This window comes from Dicentrarchus labrax, unplaced genomic scaffold (genome assembly GCF_905237075.1).
Source record: "Dicentrarchus labrax unplaced genomic scaffold, dlabrax2021, whole genome shotgun sequence".
In the NCBI taxonomy this organism is placed as follows: domain Eukaryota; kingdom Metazoa; phylum Chordata; class Actinopteri; family Moronidae; genus Dicentrarchus; species Dicentrarchus labrax.
Window position 1 is genome coordinate 12,682,183 of NW_026136716.1, and position 21,770 is coordinate 12,703,952.

Here is a 21,770-nt window from a genome sequence, read left to right on the forward strand (position 1 = left end):
TGTAGAGGCTGACACTGCTAGCTGTGTGACAGATTGTGTTTATATGTTTGGAAGGAATTCTCTGCATCTATACTCCACAAGCATAAGTACCTTTTCTCATTTGTCTTTTTATATGTTGGAACTGGAATTTTTGTTTCTCCTCCTTTTTATACTAAGGATTACTTACTTGTACAGTGATCAAAGGAACTTGTCTTTTTGAAGCCCTCCACAGATTGATGAGTCAGTCAAGGAGCCGCCAACTCGAACCTCATGTTGGCAGTCGGAACAACAGATGTTTTTTTTTTTTTATTGCTGTGCCATTGCACAAAGAAACGCAGGATAATAGCACAGCTGGCTACAAAGTTTTACAGGCTTAATTGTGTCTGAAAATGACCTTGTTGGAAAACTAATTGTGTTGGAAATGGGGGGAAAGGGGGCCACACAGGAGAGACACTCCGCTTTAAGATTACAGCAGCAACGCTTAGTATTTTAATCCATTAGTTGCCAACTATTTTGATAACTGATTAATTGTTTTTTTTTTTAAGAACAAATGTCCAGATTCTCTGATTTCAGCTTCTCAAATGTGAATATTTTCTAGTTTCTTTCGTCCTTTGTGACAGTAAACTGAATATCTTTTGGGTTGGGGACAAAACAAGACATTTGAGGAAGTCACCTTGGGCATTTGGGAAACTGATCAACATTTTCTGACAATTTATTGACCAAACAACTAATCAGTTAATTAAGAAAATGATTAAATGATGATGAAATAATTATTAGTTGCAGCCCAACTTAAGATTTTACGACTGAACTTTTTATTCCTTTGACCGTGTGGAGTCTTGCAAGTAAAATTTGAAACCTAATATGTGTGAATATGAAGGAGTTTAAAATGAAGAAGCCCACCAGTCTGGCAAATCAGCTGCAATTTGTAAAACTCTGATTCGGGCACAGCTCTAGTGTCTATCCCAGGCGTCCTTCTCTGCATTTTATGCATATGTGTTTTTGCATGTAGTGGCACGCAGTCACACCCCTCCTCTTTCTCATTGCAGTGTCAGCCTTTTGAATGGGCAACAATAGTCAGAGATGCTCACATCCAGCCCACTGTTCATCCAGACACAGATGCTGAGTGCTTTTCTAACTCAACAATAGAACTGAGCCTTGTAAAAAAAAAAAAAAAAAAGCTTCCATATTGTTGCACCACACTCCAGCCCCCTTTCTTTCTCTGGCCTTTATCTGGCCAGCTTGATCGTTATTGAACTTGAAATATGACTTAATTTGCTGGAGTATTGCGCGGTTCAATCTAATTGCGGCTCTCAAATGTTATTTTACTCCAATGGCAGCATTAGGAAAAGGGCAAATTATAAACATATGACCTCAATTTACCTCCGCAATGAAAGTGTGTGCAACAGCAGCTAGCACAACAAATGTTGGAAGTCAGCCCTGTCCTTTCAGCGGCCATAAATATTTAGTTAAGCTGCGCCAGTATTTGAAGAACAAGTTGTTTTTGGCGGCAGTGCGTTGCGAACAGCTGGCTATAAGGTGACCTTTGGAGATCACATATTTGTTGTGGGAACATTTTTTTTTTTTTTGCTAAATCCATTTGTGATCCTCTTTTGTATGAAGAGTCATTTCGTTTCGTCGTTTCCTACCTCTGCATACAGTATTATCCTACCTCAGCACCAGCATGGAGCGTGTTACATTCTCACCTGCTGCCATAATGAAAGCGCTTCAATTAAAGGTCAAACATTAGGGATGGATGATGTATGGATATAAAAGGTCAAAGGTGACACCCATACCAGTTAGTCCAATTGATATCAAACTTGCTAAACCTATCCAGCAGTCATTACAAATGACTCTAATTAGCCTAATCAAGAGTGTAAATCTGGGTCAGAACTCTGCTCATAATTCAGATGTGACTTTGAGTAGGGCGAGGCAGAATGTGATTTTATAGGTGCTACATTTTAGGATTAGGTGCAAATTTCAGAATTTCAGAAAAACCTCCTCATAAATTTAGATGCAACTACTTTCTGAGCATCCATATTTTAACTATGTGCAAGTGAACAATTGCACAAGAGCCGCTGGTGGTGGGGATTTCTTTTTGGGTAATGATTAGTCAAGTGTTGTTCTCTCTCGCTCTTTTTGCGTCCCTGCTCTGTGAGTGCGATGGCCTTCCGATGCGTCTTCTCCCCCTTTTTTCATCACCAGGCTCTCGAAGCCCCAGTCCGCGTCTCGTCTCCCTGATTGCTAAATAAGCCAAGACAAATGGCGGTGCCCTTCAGACCTTCCTCAGTAGAGGTTGACTGCCTGTCTTGTCTGTATTCAGCAGACAGCAGTGAAATCTTTGCCTGGAACGTAGCCTCGGGGGCCGCGCCACTGACAGACCGCAGAAAGACTAACACTGGAACTCAGGCTGCTCTGCTGTTTTCTCTCAGTGCCGCTGCCACATCCGCACACTCTGTAGAACAAAGAGGATAACCTGGTCAGGGGTTTCAGATGTCTTTATCAAACAAGGATATTTACATTACACTTTCTGACTTTAATAAAACCTTTGCCAACAATATTATTTCATCCAAAAATAAAGGCTCCTTGTGCTCTATACCACAAAGTGATATTTTTACAAGTTTCTCGTCCTCGGGAAGTTGATCTTGGCGTTAATCATGGTGTGTACAGCTTATGCTTCAGCTCATACTTCTTGTTTTTGCGAGGATTAGACATATTATGGCTTGATCCAACGTGACTTAATCAGAAGGTCAGGGTTTGAAGGATACAGCTTGTGACTAACATCCTCTGGTTGTGTCATCGAGCCAGTGTCGCTCCCAGGTGACATCCGACGTGCCGCCAATTGGTGAAGCTGTGTGTATTTGTACGTCCTTTATTACTCCATCTGCTTTCGAGTGTGTGTCACCAATCACCGGGTTTGTCATTGCTCAACTGCCCCCACCAGACCTGCTGGGCACTGACACATCCCGTCTGTCCCAGCGTCCCGTCAGTCACTCAGTCAGTCAGGATCAATGTTTAGCCGTCGCTATCAGCACGCGCCCTGCCGTGACAGCTCAACCAACACCCCTCCGCCAATTTAAGGGACATGAAAGCCGGGGGTTTTGATCCGCTGTTTACAAATCCACATACAACATGATATATCCTCTCCCCCACTCCTCAGTTTGCAGCGCTGGAGAAATCCGACAGGGAAGCAAGCCAATTAGCGCCGTCGGTTCCGCTCTTATCCTATCGCAGAGCAGCAGGATGTGCAGGGTTGAAAGGTAGTCACTGGTGGGCTGTACTCTACAGAACCAAAGCCTTGTTGTCAAACTGGAGGGGCCCATTGCAAGATGATTTCTGATGGATTACTGCTGTTATTGTGCACTCCGCCTCCTCACTCCCTTTCCGTGATCCCTTGCTCCCTTACTCTTAGTTTCATGATGAGCTCCCTCTCCTCTGTTTGTCCTGAAATGTCTTTAATATCTTTCTTCCTAAGCTCACTTTTCCTTTGTGTCCTTCTTAACTTCCTTCTGCTATCTTTCTTGTCATCACTCCAGTCAGCCGTCTGCACTTGAGTGTTTCTTTCCCTATTCATTTCTCTATCTCCTTGAATGAACTATTGATTTAACCAGGCTATATCAGACAAAATGAGCTCCAAAGTCCCGCTTGAATTCACACAAGTTCACGATTTTCTACAATTAAGCGCGCTAATGTGAGCTCTGCAAGTCCCAGAGACCTCCTGCTAATTAAACAAGCACACGGCGCATCGCACCTTGGAATTTAGTCTTTGAGAAGTTTCTGTCGTTTGTGCTCTTTTCATTGTCTGTTCAACCGCTCGTGATACACAAACTACACAGTTATTATTTTCCCTGCATCAGAGAATATCCCTGGAAGAGATCAAACTCGGTAATGGGTGTTTATAACAGTGAATGTGGTGTACTGTAAAAGACTTTGACAGCGCCACAGATTGTGACTTTCAACACATAAGACCTGCAATAACACAAAGAAAGGAAAGGAAAGGAAGGGAGGGAGGAAGGATGGATGTAGACAACTGTTTGATCGTGCCCGGGTTGTCAAAAGTGTTGGTAGGCATACCAAAATCCCTCCGACATGTTTGTGCGGGTGTCTTAGCTGTGACTCTAAGCTGTGATGGGGGTAAATTGGAGGTGCATTACCTAATCCCACCATTGGTTAATGCACTGCAGGTGGATTTCTTTGATCCGCCATCTCATTTAAGGCATTTAAGGGCGGTTAGCTGCAGTGATAGAGTGGAGTCTCCAAGAGAGTATTTATTAATGTTAGTATTCTCTTTTGTAAAATATGCATAAGGCCATACATTTTGCACACGGGACAAACCTATCTCCTGTGGATAAGCATTATCGCTCCCTCTCACTTCAACTCTATTCATCTCTTTATCTTTCCATAAATAATATATACAGCAAACCACAAATCACTTTCTTTGCAACACTTGACATGCATGAAACACACCGCTCTGGCTCGCTAATTAGGGCTGCCTTAAATGCATGTTCCCAGCGAATGCAGACTGTATTCATTCACTTTCACATGCGGAACCTGTTGTACGTGTTGACCAGAGGTTGGAATGATTGAAGTGGAGACGGCAATCATGCAAATCCCGCTGAGGGTTAATATCACATCTCTCATCCGCTGCTGGTTTTAACCTGCAATTAGAGCAACCTAGACCGGGTTATTTACGCGATTGAAGATATACATTAAATTTGCAGTGTGAATCAGTCTGCATATGTTCTTTCTCATACTTTTATTAAAAAACAGTCCCTGTTATTTGAAGCCATTATGACTTGCAAGCTTATCTGCCATTACAATTACTAATGCAGTTTTCTTACCAAAACCCCTCGACCCCCGGAATGTACCGTGACATTAAAATACTGTTAACGACAAGCAGTGAATCACCCCTTATTGAGAGTCCTAAAATGACAGCTGTTTCTTTTTTCTTTTCATAATTCCGATTTGTGCACAATTTGCTCCCTGCAAGACTCCTGCCACCCTAAATACAAAAAGCTGCCAAGTATTTTTCCAGTCGTTGAAAATGAGCTCTCGCACAGCAGAAGTAGCTTCCTGTACCCGCTATTGAGGCACAGTTCTAATTTACAACTTTGCCATGGAGGCAAACAAACACGGGCGCTATCACCGTCGGCAGCCGCCGGAAAAACAAATTAACTTTTTTCCTCCATTTCTACCCTCCATCCGGCACGATGGGCAGCTTTCCTGAAATGATGTGGGTTTATTGGTGTTGATGCGAGCTGTCAGTCAAATATCAGAGGGAAGGGGGAATTGACAGTGGAGATGATGAGGAAATCCTCATGCATATATATCAGCTGATAAAGGGGCAGTCATAACAGGCCTCCGCCTTACCTTCCCGCCCCTGCCTCTCTCTCCCTCTCTGTCGCTCTCGCTCTCTACATCGCTCATGCCATCCCCTTGAAATTCCCCCTCTCTTCTCACACGAAAGCCTTTTATGTTCCTTGTCTTTCATGCCCTGGCTACACCTGCCTCCCTTCCTCTTCTTCAACCACACCGTTTGGCTCAGAGCTCTCTCTTATTTACAGCTCCAGTGTTCAGCGGGGAGGGGGGAGGGCTGAGGCAGGGATGCCGACTCACTCCTCCGCAGTTTGACCGTGAAGTAGCTCCACCGGAGCAGTTGAAGAATTAATTACTTTATTCATAGGCTTCTAAACAGCTTGTTTACCTCCTCCTTCCAGAGTTTCCTAGGAAGTTTTGGAGTTACAAGGTCTATAACTTTTAAATTATTCTTGTTTAGTCTGCCAAATTATCTATCCGTATTTTATCTTCCTTAATGTTTAATACTGATTTACATCCTCTGTTATGTGAGGAGCAATCTTCAGAAAGCTAATCACTCGATAATGTTCTCTAGAGTTTTGCCAGCAACCATTTCACCAGAGTAGCTGTCACATTTCTCAAATGGCAGAGATCTCATTTAGGAATGAAACCCTTCATTTTTATTTCTACCGGTAACGTCTGTGACTCATCCCGCTGAGGAACATGATACCCACATTTGTACAGTGAATTATTGTCCATAAGGTAATTATCAAATGAGGCCATGAGCTGAGACTTCCATTTATGTTGATCAGTTTCACGATCCATCAATTCCTATCGAGTTATGACATTTGGATTGACCCCGAGGGGCGGACGGTTTGAAGTGCAGACACATCCGTATCAGCCAGACAGCTCAGCGGCATTTCGGCAGCCGACTGCCCATCACTCACCGGCCAATTAAAGGTATTCATGTGGCCACAGGAAACAGTCACGACCAATTAGCATTTGATCTTACGTACTCGAGCACACACATACACTCAGAGCACGGGGGCGCCAGGAAGCGATTACACCTCCAATGGATGTTATGTCCTATCCAGTCATCTTCATGCCACGAGTGATGGATGGACTTCCTCTGTCATTTAAGATCCACTAATGTCGCACACATGCAAGAACACACACAGACGCTCCCACTCGCCTTGTGTTTTTCCTTGCCCCTTCACGCATCTCCCACTAAAACACACACAGAGCGTGACCTCCTCTTTCCAGACGGAGAAGGTTAAGTGTTTCTTGTCTGAGGATGTGTGGAGGGCCGGAGGAGCCAAGAGTCTAACCTTTCCCAGTCTGCCAATGGCTCTCATCTGGAGCCACGGTGACCTAGCCTTTTCCCTAGCCTCCAGCTGGGAAAATGTTAAGAATTTAAAAAAAGAAGAAATTAGTTAGTTCACAGAGTTTTTCAGAAGTAAATATACCAACACTCTGCAGCAGTTCAGGGTATCAAAACATTTTTATTTTATTCACTCACATTAAAACCTCTAATCTCACAGGATCCAAATTATCCAACATGAATTCAAATGCATGCATGCACATTCATTCTCCACCCATTAATATGCACTGAGTGTTAAAGGAAAAAGACAAAAAATGCTAATTAAGGCCGTACATTTTGAACACGGATAGCTTTCCACCAGTGCCACTCAGATAGTTTTGGTTTTATTTGCCCAGGTTTTTTTTTTTTTTTTTTTAAGATACGTGCCTCTGGGATTTCTGCTCCTGCCCCAATACAGTGAATGTGGATGAAACTTTATTTGTGGTGCTAGGATCACTGAGAATTGACATTACCCTGTTACACTGAATTATCCACCACCATCACTGTAGCTGCCACCCAGTTCCCGATGCTTGCTTGGACTGTATATACTTTATTTACGCACACAGAGACAACATACAAACAGCCTTCCACCGTGGCATGGTGTGAGAATGAGGGGTGAGGCCCATTGGTATCGTTTAATATTAATGGCTTCCCTGACAGAAGTGGGAAGGGGAAGAGAAAAGACAAGACAAATTGCCGGGGGCGACGGATTTTGTGTGGAATCGCTAAAATATGCCACACATCAGAATGCAAACAATTAAAGGGAAGCCCATATTTCACCAGGCGGCCCCTGGACAGCGCGGCGCTCTGGCAACTCACGCTGTCGGAGAAAAAAAAAAAAACCTCTCCTTCTCCTCTCCCTCCTTTTCTGCAGTACTTTGCTCCTCTCTCTGTTTTCTTCCCTTTCTCTCCCCTTTCATGCCTGTTTTTTCTCTTTCTCAGTACCCTCTCCTTGTCATTTATTGCTTCCATCCCTTGATCTCAGTCTTCCTCTCTTTCACTTTATTCTGCATTTCCCTCCCTATTTTCCCCTTTCTCTTCACCTCTTTCCTCCCCTTTAACTTTCCTGTTGTCTGTCATACATCCCCACATTCCCCTTCTGTTTCTCTCCCTCCTCCTCCCTTCATTTCCTTTCTCTCACCCCCTCTTCCCCCGTCCCTCTCCTTCCTGCCTCATTTTCTTTGTTTCTTCTTCTCATTTACCTACCTGTTCCTGTGTCCTTTCCTGACACCCCTCCTTTTTTTCTCTCATCCCTCCATCCCTCTCTCTTTTGTCTGGCTGAGCCATCGGGGCTCGGGGGACTGGCTAGGCGTTGATTAAGAAAAGATTTTTATGTCTGCTCGCTGTTCCCCTGAGAACAACCTGCTGTGCATTCATACCTGTCGGCCTGCCTCCATCTTGCCTCCTCCAGGTGTTAAATTACAGTCATTTAAAAAGGAAATTAAAATGATTCTTTCCCCTTTTGATCATCATATATTTACTGCAAGGTTGTTTACTGCACAGGCAACACAGTGTTGAAAATCCTCTCATGCAGAGGCCACTTGGGCTCGGTCAGGGGGTTCTTTCTTTTCCTATGAAATTGAGTCAAGAATTAGATATGAAAATAAGAGCTAACGGATGAATCCTCTACTCGCATCTTCCTCCCTACATTATTAATACATCCTAAGTGGAGCTGTTTTAACTCCGATTAGCATCGGGTGGATCTTTCTTAGCTGCAGTTTTCTCTCTGTCTCTCTCTCTCACACACTCTCTCCTTCTTTTTCCACTCCTATCACTGCTAATATCAGCCATTAATGGAAGCTGATTTGGGCCAAATTGCTGGTATGCGGCGCAGGGCATATGGAGAGGAAGTCGGATAAATAAATTTAATTATGCCCGGTGGGGAAAACTGAGGACCTGCTGGCTGTTTTCATTATCGAACAAAGGCGGGGCCTTTTTCCCCCACAAAAAGGCCCTAGATTGGCTGATGGTGCCGTCAGTCCCAACAGGGGTTTTTCAGTGGCCTGGCCTGACCTTGTTGTTGGGTGACAAGCTACTTGTAGCCTGATCCTTAGTTCCACCAGGAAACCACACCAATTTTAAAGAGCGCTTGTTGTCTATTTTTTGCCATGAATGCTATTCTGTTTATTTCAAGCCTGAAATATTTTCCGACTAGTCTCACCGCGAAGCAGCGCCGCGTTGCCAGAACAGGAGAAGGAGGCACCGTGTTACATCACAACTCTCTATAGTGTTAATCTCTCTCTCTCTCTCTCTCTCTCTCTCTCTCTCTCTCTCTCTCTCTCTCTCTCTCTCTCTCTCTCTCTGTGTCTCCCATTTCTCTCTGTGTCTTCCTCCTCAGTTTGTTTCCCTTTCACCCTCCCTCTATCTGTCTCCCTCTTTTCTCTCTTCACTGCAAACTCTACTGAGATATGTGCGCTCCTCTCCAAATACATACAGAGCAATCTAATTACTGCGATAACATTTCTGCTTGGCTGATTAACTGTTCTCCCTGTGCCTCTGAACGCAGCAGCATTGCTTCTATATATTCCTAAGCTCCTTATTCCTCCCCAGCCGAGCTGCACTTTCGCGGGAGCTTTGGCTCACCCATCCTTCTCTCTTCCTTTCTTTCACTTTTTCTTTCTCTCTTTCTTTCTCCGGCTGTTTCTTATTCTTAGCGTCCCTCATTTATTCTCCAAGGCAGATCTATTTAGCCAGCTCGCACGTTTTCTGGCTTGCTCATTTAATTCCCTTTTTCTTACTTACTCATTCTTTTTTCTTTGCAGTCTTTTCTCTTTCACCCACTCTGCTTCTTTTTTACTTCTCTGTCTTGCTCTCATTCATTTTCCAAGGCAAACAGGATATTTGGCCAGTTTTCTCACTTGCTCTGAGCTGTTTGCCGCCTACTTCTTCCCTTAGAACGTATCAAGCCTGTGGCAAGAAAACTCTGTGTTCTGTTTATTAGTCATTCAAGTGTTGAGACCATGTGGCTTGTCCGATCACGTATTTATCACCTTAGATATAGTTAAAAAATCTATTGACTGGCCACAGACTGTGAATGAATATTTGGAGAACCCCCCCCCCTTAAGTCCCAGGAACTTCTTTTCAAGGAACTAAAGCGTTTCTTCACCCCGTTGTTTGCAAAGTACTGTAAGTAGTGATTGCTGTTGATCAGTTCCTGTGCTTTGGGAATCATTATCCCCCGAGCAGGGACTTTTTGGGGGGTAAAATAAAGTCCTTGAAATTGATTTAGACCGTCCAAAAAGCGGTAGAAAATGCGGTTAGAATGATGGCACACTATGTTAAGATCATGGTATCAGAAGCTACATCTCTCTTCAAAACTTCCTGCCGCTGTTGTTTGCTCAGAGTTTGCTGCAGACTTTGCTTTACATACTGCTATTACTCCCAGTATGATTCAGGATCATTTTTTAGACATTACTGATGACATTGAAGGCTCCTTGTGGCCCAATACCTAATTCTTCTAAACTTTTATTCCGTGTGACCCTGTACGTAGCTTGAGATCCTCGACCAGAGGTCCTTTGGCTGTTGTGAGTCTTCGCAGTCAGGCCCTGAGGCACTGAAAATGAACAGTTCGAGGAAGTAAAGGCTGGCTCAGTCATCTTTGAAATCTCTTCTAAAAACACAGTTTATAGCTTGTACACGTTTCCTTTTTGTTTTTCCTTGATTTTACCCAACTCGACCACCGGTTTTATTCTGATCCAGTTAATTACCTTTCATTACTTTGTCTTTACTTTGTACTTTTTCCATTATCTGTTTTCATTCGTGAAGCACTTTGTAACCTGCTTTGTTTAAAGTCATCTACAAATAAATATTCTCATTATTGTGCTTTTCCCCTCCTTTCTTCTCCTCTTATTTAGTTAGCTATCTTCTGTGCTCCATATCTCCTTTCTTCTGCTTTCAAGGTAGACAGGATGCTAAACCCGAGATGAGCCATGCTCTGCTGTGCTGTTGTGTGTGTTTCAGTTTGTGTGGAGCTTTAGCTTGTGTATATTTTTGTGTGTGTATGTGTATGTGTATGTGTATGTGTATGTGTATGTGTGTGTGTGTGTGTGTGTGTGTGTGTGTGTGTGTGTGTGTGTGTGTTTGTTTGTGTTTGTGAGCCTCACCTCAGACACTGTATGGCAAGGTGTTCACAGGTTTCATCAAATCCGCGAGCATGTGAGCTCACACACATAATGTACACGTACACACACGTCAATTAAATCCTTGTCCTGGTCCTGAAAACATGACTTCCTCCACACACACACAGTGCCAGACAGCATTCTCACATCCCTCGTTATGCCTGGCGATAACCAACCACCCACTGACTCCCTGCTGCACCAGATAGGAAAGCTTATTAAGACTACACTCACTCAACTCACACCGCACACCGTCAGAGTTGTTGTCACAATTGCAGAAAACAAAGCTCTGCTAATGCTGAGAACGGGGAGCGAAGACATGATTTCTTGAAAGATTTCTCGAGAAAAGGCCGTCGTGACACTGTTTGGTCTGCAGAGAGACGAAATGTTTTGCTCGTGGCTGCAGAGATCTGATGCGTTCTGGGAGGAAAATGATGTGTAGTAGTTAAGTTTAGTGTAATAGAGTGAGCTCTTTTGCTCTCTCTGGCCCTGCCCCTCCCTCCCTGGAGGGCTAATTGCACAGGTCAGATTGGTGACATCACCGCACTGGCTAGCTCTGATCTCCATGTTACATATAGAGCCTCATTAGAGCACGGCTAACCGAGCGCATGCACGTCGTCCCCCCTCTCCTGTGGTAATGAGAATGACAGTAGCTGTAGTAATTATAGTCAGTCCAGTTTTCTTAACAGCCGCTTGCTTTGCAGCGAGTTTTCAGAGCGACTGGCTGGCTGCTTTTTGTCCAAATCAGGGTGTTGATTTTGCAAATCACAGTAGTTATCATCTATTATGGCTGACTTTGGCTTTTCACTGGAGATTCAGGCAAATGGAGAGATGAATCTAAGAAGCAGATGAACAAATTTGTTTCAAAACAGCTTTCTTAGAAAATGATGATGATAACAAAACTGTAAAATTGTATTTTCTTTCAGCATTTCCTTGTGAATTCATATTATTCTGCATTTTAAAAAGAAGATAAATATACTACTCCCCAATATACTTTATAGTGACAAATGTACTGGCAGGAACTGTCGTTCCCAGTCCAGCATCGTCTCCTCTCAGAACCCGGGGCCTGCAGAGGGGACGCTAAGGCGACGACGGGAGCGTCGGGCTAATGATGACAGCGACACAGTAATAATGGTTCCCAGTAGCTCCAGTGACAGTGGGGAGTGTATTAAATGGGACACCAGAGCAGCCCGACTCACTCGGACCCCCTACTTCTCCCTAATGAGAGTTTGATGGAGTGGTTGTGTAGGTAGATAATGCTAAGTTAATGAGATGTCCTATTCCATGAGACTGTTTGCAGTTCCCCACAGAGTTCCTGTGTGTGTGTCGCCTGCGTTGATGTATATAGCTGTCTACTTGAGTGTGTGTGGCTTCTTACCTGCGTTTGTGTGCAATATAAGGGGTTTCCAGATTGTGAGCGTGTCTGCCTGTCTGAGTTACTTCATTTTGTTTTTTGTAGGTGGGTGTGTGTGTGTGTGTTTGTGTGCCCATATGTGTGCGTACAGTAAAGTTCTGTCGTTTATTCTTTTTCCATCCAGCAGCCATCTGGCACTCAACAGGAAATTAACTGTCAGATTTCTGAAAGAGTGACAGAGCAGAAACTGTCCTAGGAAGGGACGGAATTAATAAACGAAACAAAGAACAGAGAGCAAGTAATACAAAAAGAAGAAAGAAATAGGCAGAGAGAGAGAGAAAGGGAAAGCAATGAGATGTCGTTAACAAACAGTTGGCTCGCCGCAATGGGAGAAGATGGGAGTTTTGGCGATGAAGAAGGGATAAGATAATGGGAGAGGGAGGGGGATAACCACCTCCCTCATGGCAGGTACATGTCTCTAATTGGGATTCCCACTCCCATTCTTCGTCTCCCCCCTTCTTTCTCCTTCCATCTCTTCTCAGACAATGCAGTGAGAAAAAGAGGCTTCCCTAATTAATGCAGATATAATGATGGGTCCAACTGTGGACCTCTGCCCCCTCAGAATGTTGATTAAGGTGCTCTGTGTGTCTGTGTGTGTGTGTGTGTGTGTGTGTCTGAAGGTGGGGCTTATCTCCCAGGCAGCTCAGCTAGATAAACCTGGGATTTTGGATAATCATATATTTATGTGTAATATAATTATATGTCTATTGATGCATACTAAGATTAAAAGTGCTGAAATTCCTTTCATACAATACTGAATTCTATATGCTTATCACTGAGGTAATTGGTAGTCTGCTTTTAGCTCCCGCATAATGTGGGAGTACTTAGAGAATCAAAAAATAGTTCCAAGAAAGAAATGTGCAGAAAAATAACGCTGCGGCAGCGCCCACACTCTTCCTGTGGCAAGTGATCTCTAGGAAGTCAGGTGGAAAGACATTAGCACCGGTGACATCACCTGAAGGAAAAATAAAGATAAAGTGGGGATGTTGCACACGACAGATTTAAACTTCCTAAAATGGCTCAGAGATCAGCGTGAAACTGTGTGGATTCCACACCCCACCAGTGGTGGCTGCGGAGGTCTAGAGGAGCTATGTCAAGTCCTCCCTGGTGATGATGATGATGAAGGTTATTTCTGTTTGGGATTAAAGTTCCCATGAAACAGAGCGCTGTTTGCTTCCTCATATTTATGTAAAAACAGGCAACTAGGGAAGCACTTGTTGTGGATACTAATCGGCGTTTTCAGTAGCCAGTAGTGGCGAGTTTGTGTTACGCCCCTACTGCTGCACAGGTAGCGCTACACCAAACACCAAAATACCTAAAAAATGACTTACTTTGTTGTTGTTGGGCTGAATACTGGCGTAGACATACGCAATAACACCACAAAAATCTATTTTGACCTCATGGGAACGTACCAACTCAGCTCAGGTTAAAGATGAGAGGGGCTGGAGTTAGGTGAGGTGACTCTTACTACTAATAAGAATAATATAGATGTAATTAATTTGTCTGTACACACCCACACAGATTGAGTTGCATCTTGGGAAGTGAAGCATCATGTTTTGGGAGTTTGATCCACGCGGGGGACTTAAAGTTCTTCTACTCAGATTTTGAACTTGTTTGGAACAGCAATATTAAATGATCAGAACATCGGCACTGAAGTCAGTACTGTAGAAAAAACTGTGTGTGTGGACCATGAATGCTCAGGAGCTTTAAATAAAATTCCTTAGTATATAGAACTGCTTGAATGGGACCACAGAGCCTAAACATAGGACATACAAACATAAAGGGACTGTATTAAAAGAAGATCCTTTGATTGGTCACCTCTCTGTGCCTTCTCCACAGCAAAAAGCAAGCAAGGTGCATATCCGCCTTGCTGTTGGCAACGTTAACACACACGAGTAGAAGTGAAGTGGGTTAGATTAGCTAAAAAACAACACTAATTGCTCTGCAGGATGGTGCCAGGCTGCCGTGGCATCCCTGTACAGGTTTCGCGGCGCCGTCCGATGCCGCACGCGCCCGCTCTCGGCCGGGGCCAGCAGGGTTACCATTCAGGCCACGTATCCGCCTGTAGCTGTAATGAGAAGTGCCTTCGCTGTTAATGAGATAAACACAGACATTAGATTGGCTCAGCAGGAGCGCAGAGGAAAGGAGAGGGCGAGAGGAGAAAAAGAGAAGTAGGTTGGCGAGTGAGACACAGAGAGAGAGAGAGAGAGAGAGAGGAGAGGTGGGCATGGTGAGAAAGACGATGTGAAGGAGAGATAAAAGAATATGAAATATTTAAGAGAAAAGGATAGGCTAATTTCTTGAAAGTGCGAAGCAGAGCTTCATTATAACTCGAAACAGAAGTGACAAGTACATTTTGCCTGTAAAAAGACTGAATGATAATGATGATGATGGTCGTAATGGCAAAGTTGATAAGAAAAACATAACACACCGCGGTATAAGAGCTATTTTATTGGACAAAATGCTGAAATATTCATGCTCCATATGCTGCCCTGTCCACGTGCCCCCCACACACACACACACACACACACACACACACACACACACACACACACACACACACACTCACGCTGTGGATTGCCAGTGCCTGCTGTGACATTATAACCATATCTATCATTAAGCAGTCTTTTCCCAGGCGAAGCCACTAATGAACGCACTGGAGTAGGAATGAGTTTGCCTAGCAGCGCGCATGTGTGTGTCAACATTTGGAAACGTGATGCAAGGTGGAGTGCGTGTGTGGCGTTTTGCGTGTTGTGCGAGTTAAAGAGCCTCTTTCATCAACTCGTGCGAGCTCTGTTGCCTGAGCGGTTTATTGTTTCATCATAAAAGTCTCCAAAAAGATCCTATTAGAGCACATCAACCTTCCCTCCAAAATGAAAGTGCGTTTGGCAGCCTGCAGATTCATTTACCTGCTGTTTTAAAATGATAAAAGTGAACAGGAAGTTGCACAAAACACAATCCGTTTCCATTATCACAGAATCATTCAGGTCATTTAAAACTCACCTTTATGCCTTTGTGTCCCTTTTTTTTTTTTTTTTTTTTGGTCCAGGTTTGGTAAGAAGAAAGATGACAAGAGCAAAGATGCTGCCAAAGCCTCCAAAAACAAACTGGAGGCCTTAAGTGAAGAGGAGCTGGACAGGATTCCTGACAACAGAGACGGGTATGAACCAGACGTGGGCGGAACACGCCTCTGTGTTGGTTTTTCACAGTTTAGAGTGTCAAAAGAGAGATTTACAGCCAGAAAGTTCACACAATCATAGAAGAGTGTTTGCCGGTGTATTAAAGTGTTGTGATTGTCACCTTACCTGACAAGTTGTGAATCATCCTCGTGCAGCAACAGGGGCCCTCCTGGCCCTCCCAAAACAGCTGCCTATCATATCGCCACAATCATAGAACAGATGAAGATTGTATTGTCCCCGTGTCTAACTGCCTCTTCCCCTCCCGTCTCACAGCTACGATCCGCGCTACGCCGATACCCGCTCCGGCCACGTCACCCCAGCCTCCCTCCCCGACATGGACGACGACGACAGCGACCCCAACTACGCCCGCATCAACAACTTCCGCCAGCAGCAGCAGCCGTCGCCGCCGTCATACATCAGTCGCACTCCCTCCCCCGCAGCGCTGATAGGGGGTCCTAACCTGCCACAGGCCTACTCCGAGGAGCTGGATGGGCTATACGCCAAGGTCAACAAGCACAGACCCCCGCCCCAGCATCAAACACCGGCAGACGGGTGAGAGGGGAGGGAGGGGCTTGATTATATATATATATATATATATATATATATATATACTTACAAGAACCCAACTTCTGCTGGCTCTCTCTTAAGTTTTAGTATTCTTATGATACATAATGTGTTTGCAGTTGTGGTAGTGTGTGTGTGTGTGTGTGTGTGTGTGTGTGTGTGTGTGTGTGTGTGTGTGTGTGTTTTTGTTTTTTGTGTGTTGGTGTGTGTGTAGGTGTGTGTGTGTGTGTGTGTAGGTGTGTGTGTGTGTAGGTGTGCGCACACAAGGTCACAGACCGCGGCTTGACCAGCATGAGTGAGGGAGTATTTGCACATCTCTACATTCATGGTCTGCCAAGCCGGAGGATGCATAAAACATGAGCGCGTTCTTACACTGTAGTTACACTCTCTTGTTTGCACACACACACACACACACACTTATACAATAATGCCATGCATGATTTATGTAACTCTTCTGTTTTGTTTGCGATCACTTTGACCTTTGTAAATCTTTAAAATCTCTGAAAGCGCGGTGATTATTTCTACTTGATAATTACATTTTTTCATAATATTCATAGCAGAACTTGGAAGTGATGTGCACAAAAAGTTTGTCTGAGGTCAGTTTTGATGCCAAGCATAAAATATTAAGAAACATTCATGTTTTGCATGTTTTGCCTTCCTTTTTAAGAATTCGCTATGGACTCAGCTAGGAGTCCCACTCTATGGTTAATGCTCTACAAATAGTACATCCTCTCTCCCTGCGTCTCATTCTCTCACCCACACCCCTACTGACATGCACATACATACACACACACACACACACACACACACACACACGTCCTTGTCTGCTCACGCTTGGCACTATAATGTGTTCTAGGCAGAGGCAATCACTGGTGGCTGGCTCTCAATACACATATGAATGCAAAATGAATCCGACGGAAATTACTCGCCGCAGTCTGAGGTGTTCATGGATGCCGTACGATGAGCAATAAGAATGAATGCATACGCAGGGATGTTAAAAGGGGCGAGGGCAGGGACACATTTTTGTTGTGTTTGCTCTGTACACACTGGTTTTACAGTGATAGAATGACTATGAGGGTAGGAAGTGCTAACTCTCAGCTTTAATTTAAAGGACCAGTGTGGAGGATTTAGTGGCTTCTAGCAGTTTAGTTGCAGATTGCAACCCCCTCGCCTTATCAGGGCGCAAATTGGTATTGGCGTTACCTTGTCTATATTTATGACATCATTGCCTTGCTGCATGATTCTGCACTGTCGACCTACTGCGGATGTAAACACCCTGAAAGCTATGAATTGGCATTGTTGAATTTTAAATTGAATATATTGATGAAGTTTTCCCACATGCCCTTCAAAATTATACCTATGCTGAACATATAACATATTATTTCTCATATAAAAACACATGAATAGACCTATAGCTGCACAAAAGTTTGGTATCGACTGTTACATTGATGGTTTCTTCTTTCTTTCAATAATGGCTGTTTTTTTAACATAGATAAACAGTATAATTCATGCATTGTAATGAATCATGTTTTATTGACATTTCAAATAGTTTTCTTGCTCAGAGCTATCTTTATCTGCCCTTTCACTTGTCCGTCTGGTAAAACTCTGTTTTATTCTCCAAAAACATAACGTTTTTTGCAAGCCCTCCATACAAAATAACATCTATTTGTAAAAAAGACTTTCTACACCCTAAAAGCATGAAAGACCATTCAGAAAATATCTGGAAAAAATGAAGCTTTTGTGGTAGATTCCAAACTTTTGAAGGATTGTGTGTGTGCAAAGAAGGAATTGTGAAGTATTTAGAGGCAATAAGAGAAGGCTTAATGCTTGCAGAAGTGCACTGCTTATCAGTGTTGTCATTCCTTCCATATTATATATTATTACTGCTGAAGTTTTTGAGTTTAACTTGCAGCCAAATTTGTATGTGAAAGAGGAAAAAGGAGAAAATCTAGAGAGGATTCTAATGCAAATTTATCATTTCCCGTATGAAATAATACAGGCGACATTAAAACTTCCCTCAACTTAAACTGTCTGACAGAAATTACTATTGACTTGCAAATCAAAAACTAAGCCCCAGATACCCAATCTCATCCAGAAAAAGAGAAGGTACAGAGAGAGAGAGAGAGAGAGAGAGAGAGAGAGGTTGGACATGGAAAGGAGACAGATGGGGATGGAAAGAAGTGACAGACGGAGGGACAGAGAGAAAAAGGGAAAGCAGGAAAAGAGTGCAGAGAAAGAGGGAAGACGGACAGAGCCAAAATGGAGAGGGAGAAAACGTGTTAGATAGGCAGAGTAAATTCGAGAGGGAAGAAGTGACAGAGCAGAGGATGCAGACAAAAGAGGAGGAGGGATAATTAGCCACAGTCTAGCAGCCTGACAGATCTGTTAGACCACTTTAGCTCTCATCCACTAGTGGTGGGTACTTCATTACCAGCCTGTTTCTCCCTCTTCTCCCTTTCTCCCTCACTTTCTCTCTATCTCTGTGTCTCTCTTACACTATTGGGGTGTCACTTGTCCATTCGCCCTCCCCTGTTTTGCTCATAATGTATATTAGATAGTCTTTAGCATTAGCATGATGGATGAGGAGCCTTTTTTGGCTTGTTAAATCTGTATGAGACAAAGAAAGACAGAAATAAATGTCTAATAATGTTGTCAGAGGGCAGTCAGACTGCACATGTTGGTTTTTATAGAAATTATTCAACTAAATTGTATATAACATTATATTATAAATCAGTAATTAAAATCTATCTTATTGTCAACGAATCCCACCAAAAGACCAAAACCAGCAATTAATTGATCCCACTAACAAGTACTGTCTGTGTAGACAAAGCCTGAGATGGCTTGTTCTCTCTCCATTGTTTTCTTTCTTCAGGCATTTATTTGACAGATAGTGACAGAAAATAAGAGGAGCGGGGGGGGAGGCAACATGCAACAAAGGCCTCTGACTGAAGTTTAACCGAGGATGCTGCACTTGCAGTGCTGTAACATGGTCAAAAGGGAAAAACCCTGAGGCAGGATCATACACTTCCCATCCTGATGTAAATAGTCACTAATGCACTAAATGTAGATTAATTTGCATTTGGGAATATAGTCCCCGTTAATGCATTGTATGCTCCTGTTTGAGTAATGTATGCTAAAAACAACAGCGCCCAGCTGTTAAAGGTGGAACGACATATTTGTGGCCATTTGTTAAAGATTTACTTCTTCAGGCAGGGAAGAACACATTGTTGGTTTGAGTCTTTTCATTGAATTTAAGAAAAGAATAACACAAGAACAGCACAATATTGATCTGTTTTTGTTGCTTGGTGACAATATGCTAGTTGTGGACCAATTTATTACAAATCTGGTCTTATTATTTTAGATTTTACCATACTTTCTACTGGTTATGATAACACTGTGTTATTAATTGTTGAGATCAGCTTGTCCACAAACTTGTTTGGAAGAGAAAACGAAGATGAGCATTCAAATATTACCCAAACTGTTTGTTGTAAACATCCATCACAGATTACAGACCGCCCCTGGAGTATTTTAGATAATCTGACTAAACTGTTTGCTTGTTTACAACCTGTTTGATTGTGTCACTGCTTGTTGATTAGCACAGTGTTATAACTAATTCAAGTGAAAGCCCTAAACTATGAAAACAAGCTCCAAGTAGTAATAAACTTGAACTTTCCTTTAAAAACCGTAGGTGGCCATGTCGGATGACCTCACACACGTATTCCACGGTCACGCCCATTCACATCACGCGTCCCCGCTCACACACGCTCCCTCATCGCCAGGCTATTTCCATTCGCGCTGCACCACCTGCGGCTTGGACGAGAGCACTCATTCACAGAGTTGGTGCATCTGTTAAAACACACACAGCCAGCCATGAGGTTGGAACCCCCCCCCCCCCCCCGTGCCTTTCATTCACACAGACGCACACAGACATACACACACAGTCAGAAATAGCTGCGCACACAGCCACCCACCACGTGTAATATTTCTGTGAGGATGCCCAGTGTAACCTAGCAACAATGCTGCGTGTGTGGTCCGTTGAGTTTTACACCACTGCACAAAAAGTCATAGGTGTAAGCTTATTTACTGTGTGTGTATGTGTGTGTGTGTGTGTGTGCGCATATGTGTGTGCGCATATGTGTGTATATATATACTTCTCCAATTTCAGAGTACCTTATGCTCCTATAAAGCCGTCCTTGAAAGCTCCGGCATGCAAAACTTTCATTGTTTCCAAGGGAACAACATATCTGATTCTTTCATCTTTTACATTACGCTGTTTTAATGATGCTGAGGAAGAAATGTGCTCATTATACATGAGGGATAAGGTGTGTGCCTGAAATCCTTGATGCTAATATAGCTTTATCCAAATGTTTTTTAAAGTAAGCGTGCGTGCCTCTGCGTCCATGCATGGACTGCGTGCGTTTGCATAGTTTTGCCAACTGAGACATGCTAGTGCTGCCCCCCCCTCTCCCCTCCCCTCGCCTCACTTCTCTTCCTGTCAAGGTTCTCAACAGTGGACTCCCAGCACTGTCTCCCTAATTTACTGTCGGACATTTTCATTACGCCTTCAATGGCAGGTGTGTGCCGTGATGGGCGTCACATTTGATTAGAGCTATGCTAGAGGCTGACCTGTGGAGAAAAAAGGTTAGCTATGCTTGTCAAATTTTATTAGCCAGAAGGCAGTCTTTGTAGCTGGAGCAAGAAACGGGGAGATGAGATGAAAGAGCAGTGAGAGAAAGAGAGAGGCCGAAGCGGAGAGATGTAAAGAGTCGAGAGAGGTGTGTTGGAAAATGCACCATTGTGCTAAGAAAAGAAGAGATGAAGGTGAGCTTGTAAGCTAAGACAAGTAAATGACACATCAGTGAGCATGCTCCCACATTTCTACCGTGGTTCAAGCTGCGGCACGAGCAATACATGCCACTAAGTTTACCTGACACTGTGACAAAGTCCAACTCTCAAATCGCTCTAGACAGGCTTGACTAATTCTTGAAACATTTTTAAAAAGAAGTTACAAGGTCTTTTGGGTGTAGATTTGTTGGTTCCCTTTACAGGTCCTAGTGTTGGTTTTCTTCCCTGCTTCCTTTTCTTCTCCCTGCCATTTTTGGTGCAACACTGAAGATACAGTTTTATTCCTGTATAGACAGAAAAGATGGAAAGCAAACAGCGTGAAAGAAGTGCAAGGCTGACATTATATAAGGAGACTTCCCATTAAGGCAAATGCAGAAACTCGCTTTTTCTTTATTGTGTATGCAAACAGAAAATACATCCTCTTGTTTTCTGTTGTGGATTTATTTGTCAGGCAGCACCTGCCTGAGGAAGAGCTCAAAGAAAAAGGATATGAAAAAACACATCATTAGTGCAGACTGCATATTAAGTCATTTTTGTCTTCTATGCCTTTAAAGCGTCTTTTACTGGTGCTCTATCTGAGCAATTAAAATGTTTCCTTTTTGTATTCGAGCAGCTTCCAGTTTTTCTTTTGTTCATGGTCAGTTACACAGAGGGAACTGACTGTTACTGGAAACTAGTGTTAGATTGTGAGTTAATCAAGTTTCATTTTTATGGCTGTGCACTTGTCGAATAACAAAAAACAGATACATGATGAGTAATGTGTCTGTCATATCAGATGCTGGGGTGCACAATGATCAGTGAGGCAATGGTTCCCACCATTCTTGGCTTGTTAAAATGTAAGAAATATCTGAATTGTGATCAGTAGTAACTGAAGTTTGACTTTTCCTTCTCGTTCTGTTTCATTTTCAATGCCCTGAAAGGAAAAAAACTAAAATGATTGCCTTTTTTTGTCACAGTTCAGAAAAAAATAATGATTATTTGGCGACGTTTGTTACTAATGACTTCCTTATCTAAGTCATTAG

The 21,770-nt window shown here is 43.2% G+C and overlaps 1 protein-coding gene across 1 annotated transcript in view; it reads left to right on the plus strand.

The window, feature by feature from the left end:
* The window catches only part of pard3ba (par-3 family cell polarity regulator beta a), a 156,172-nt gene that overhangs the window by 97,118 nt on the left and 37,284 nt on the right, over positions 1-21,770 (plus strand). Inside the window, 2 exon segments of the mRNA XM_051428214.1 lie at positions 15,210-15,320; positions 15,613-15,891. Coding sequence (XP_051284174.1) covers positions 15,210-15,320; positions 15,613-15,891 — 390 coding nt within the window.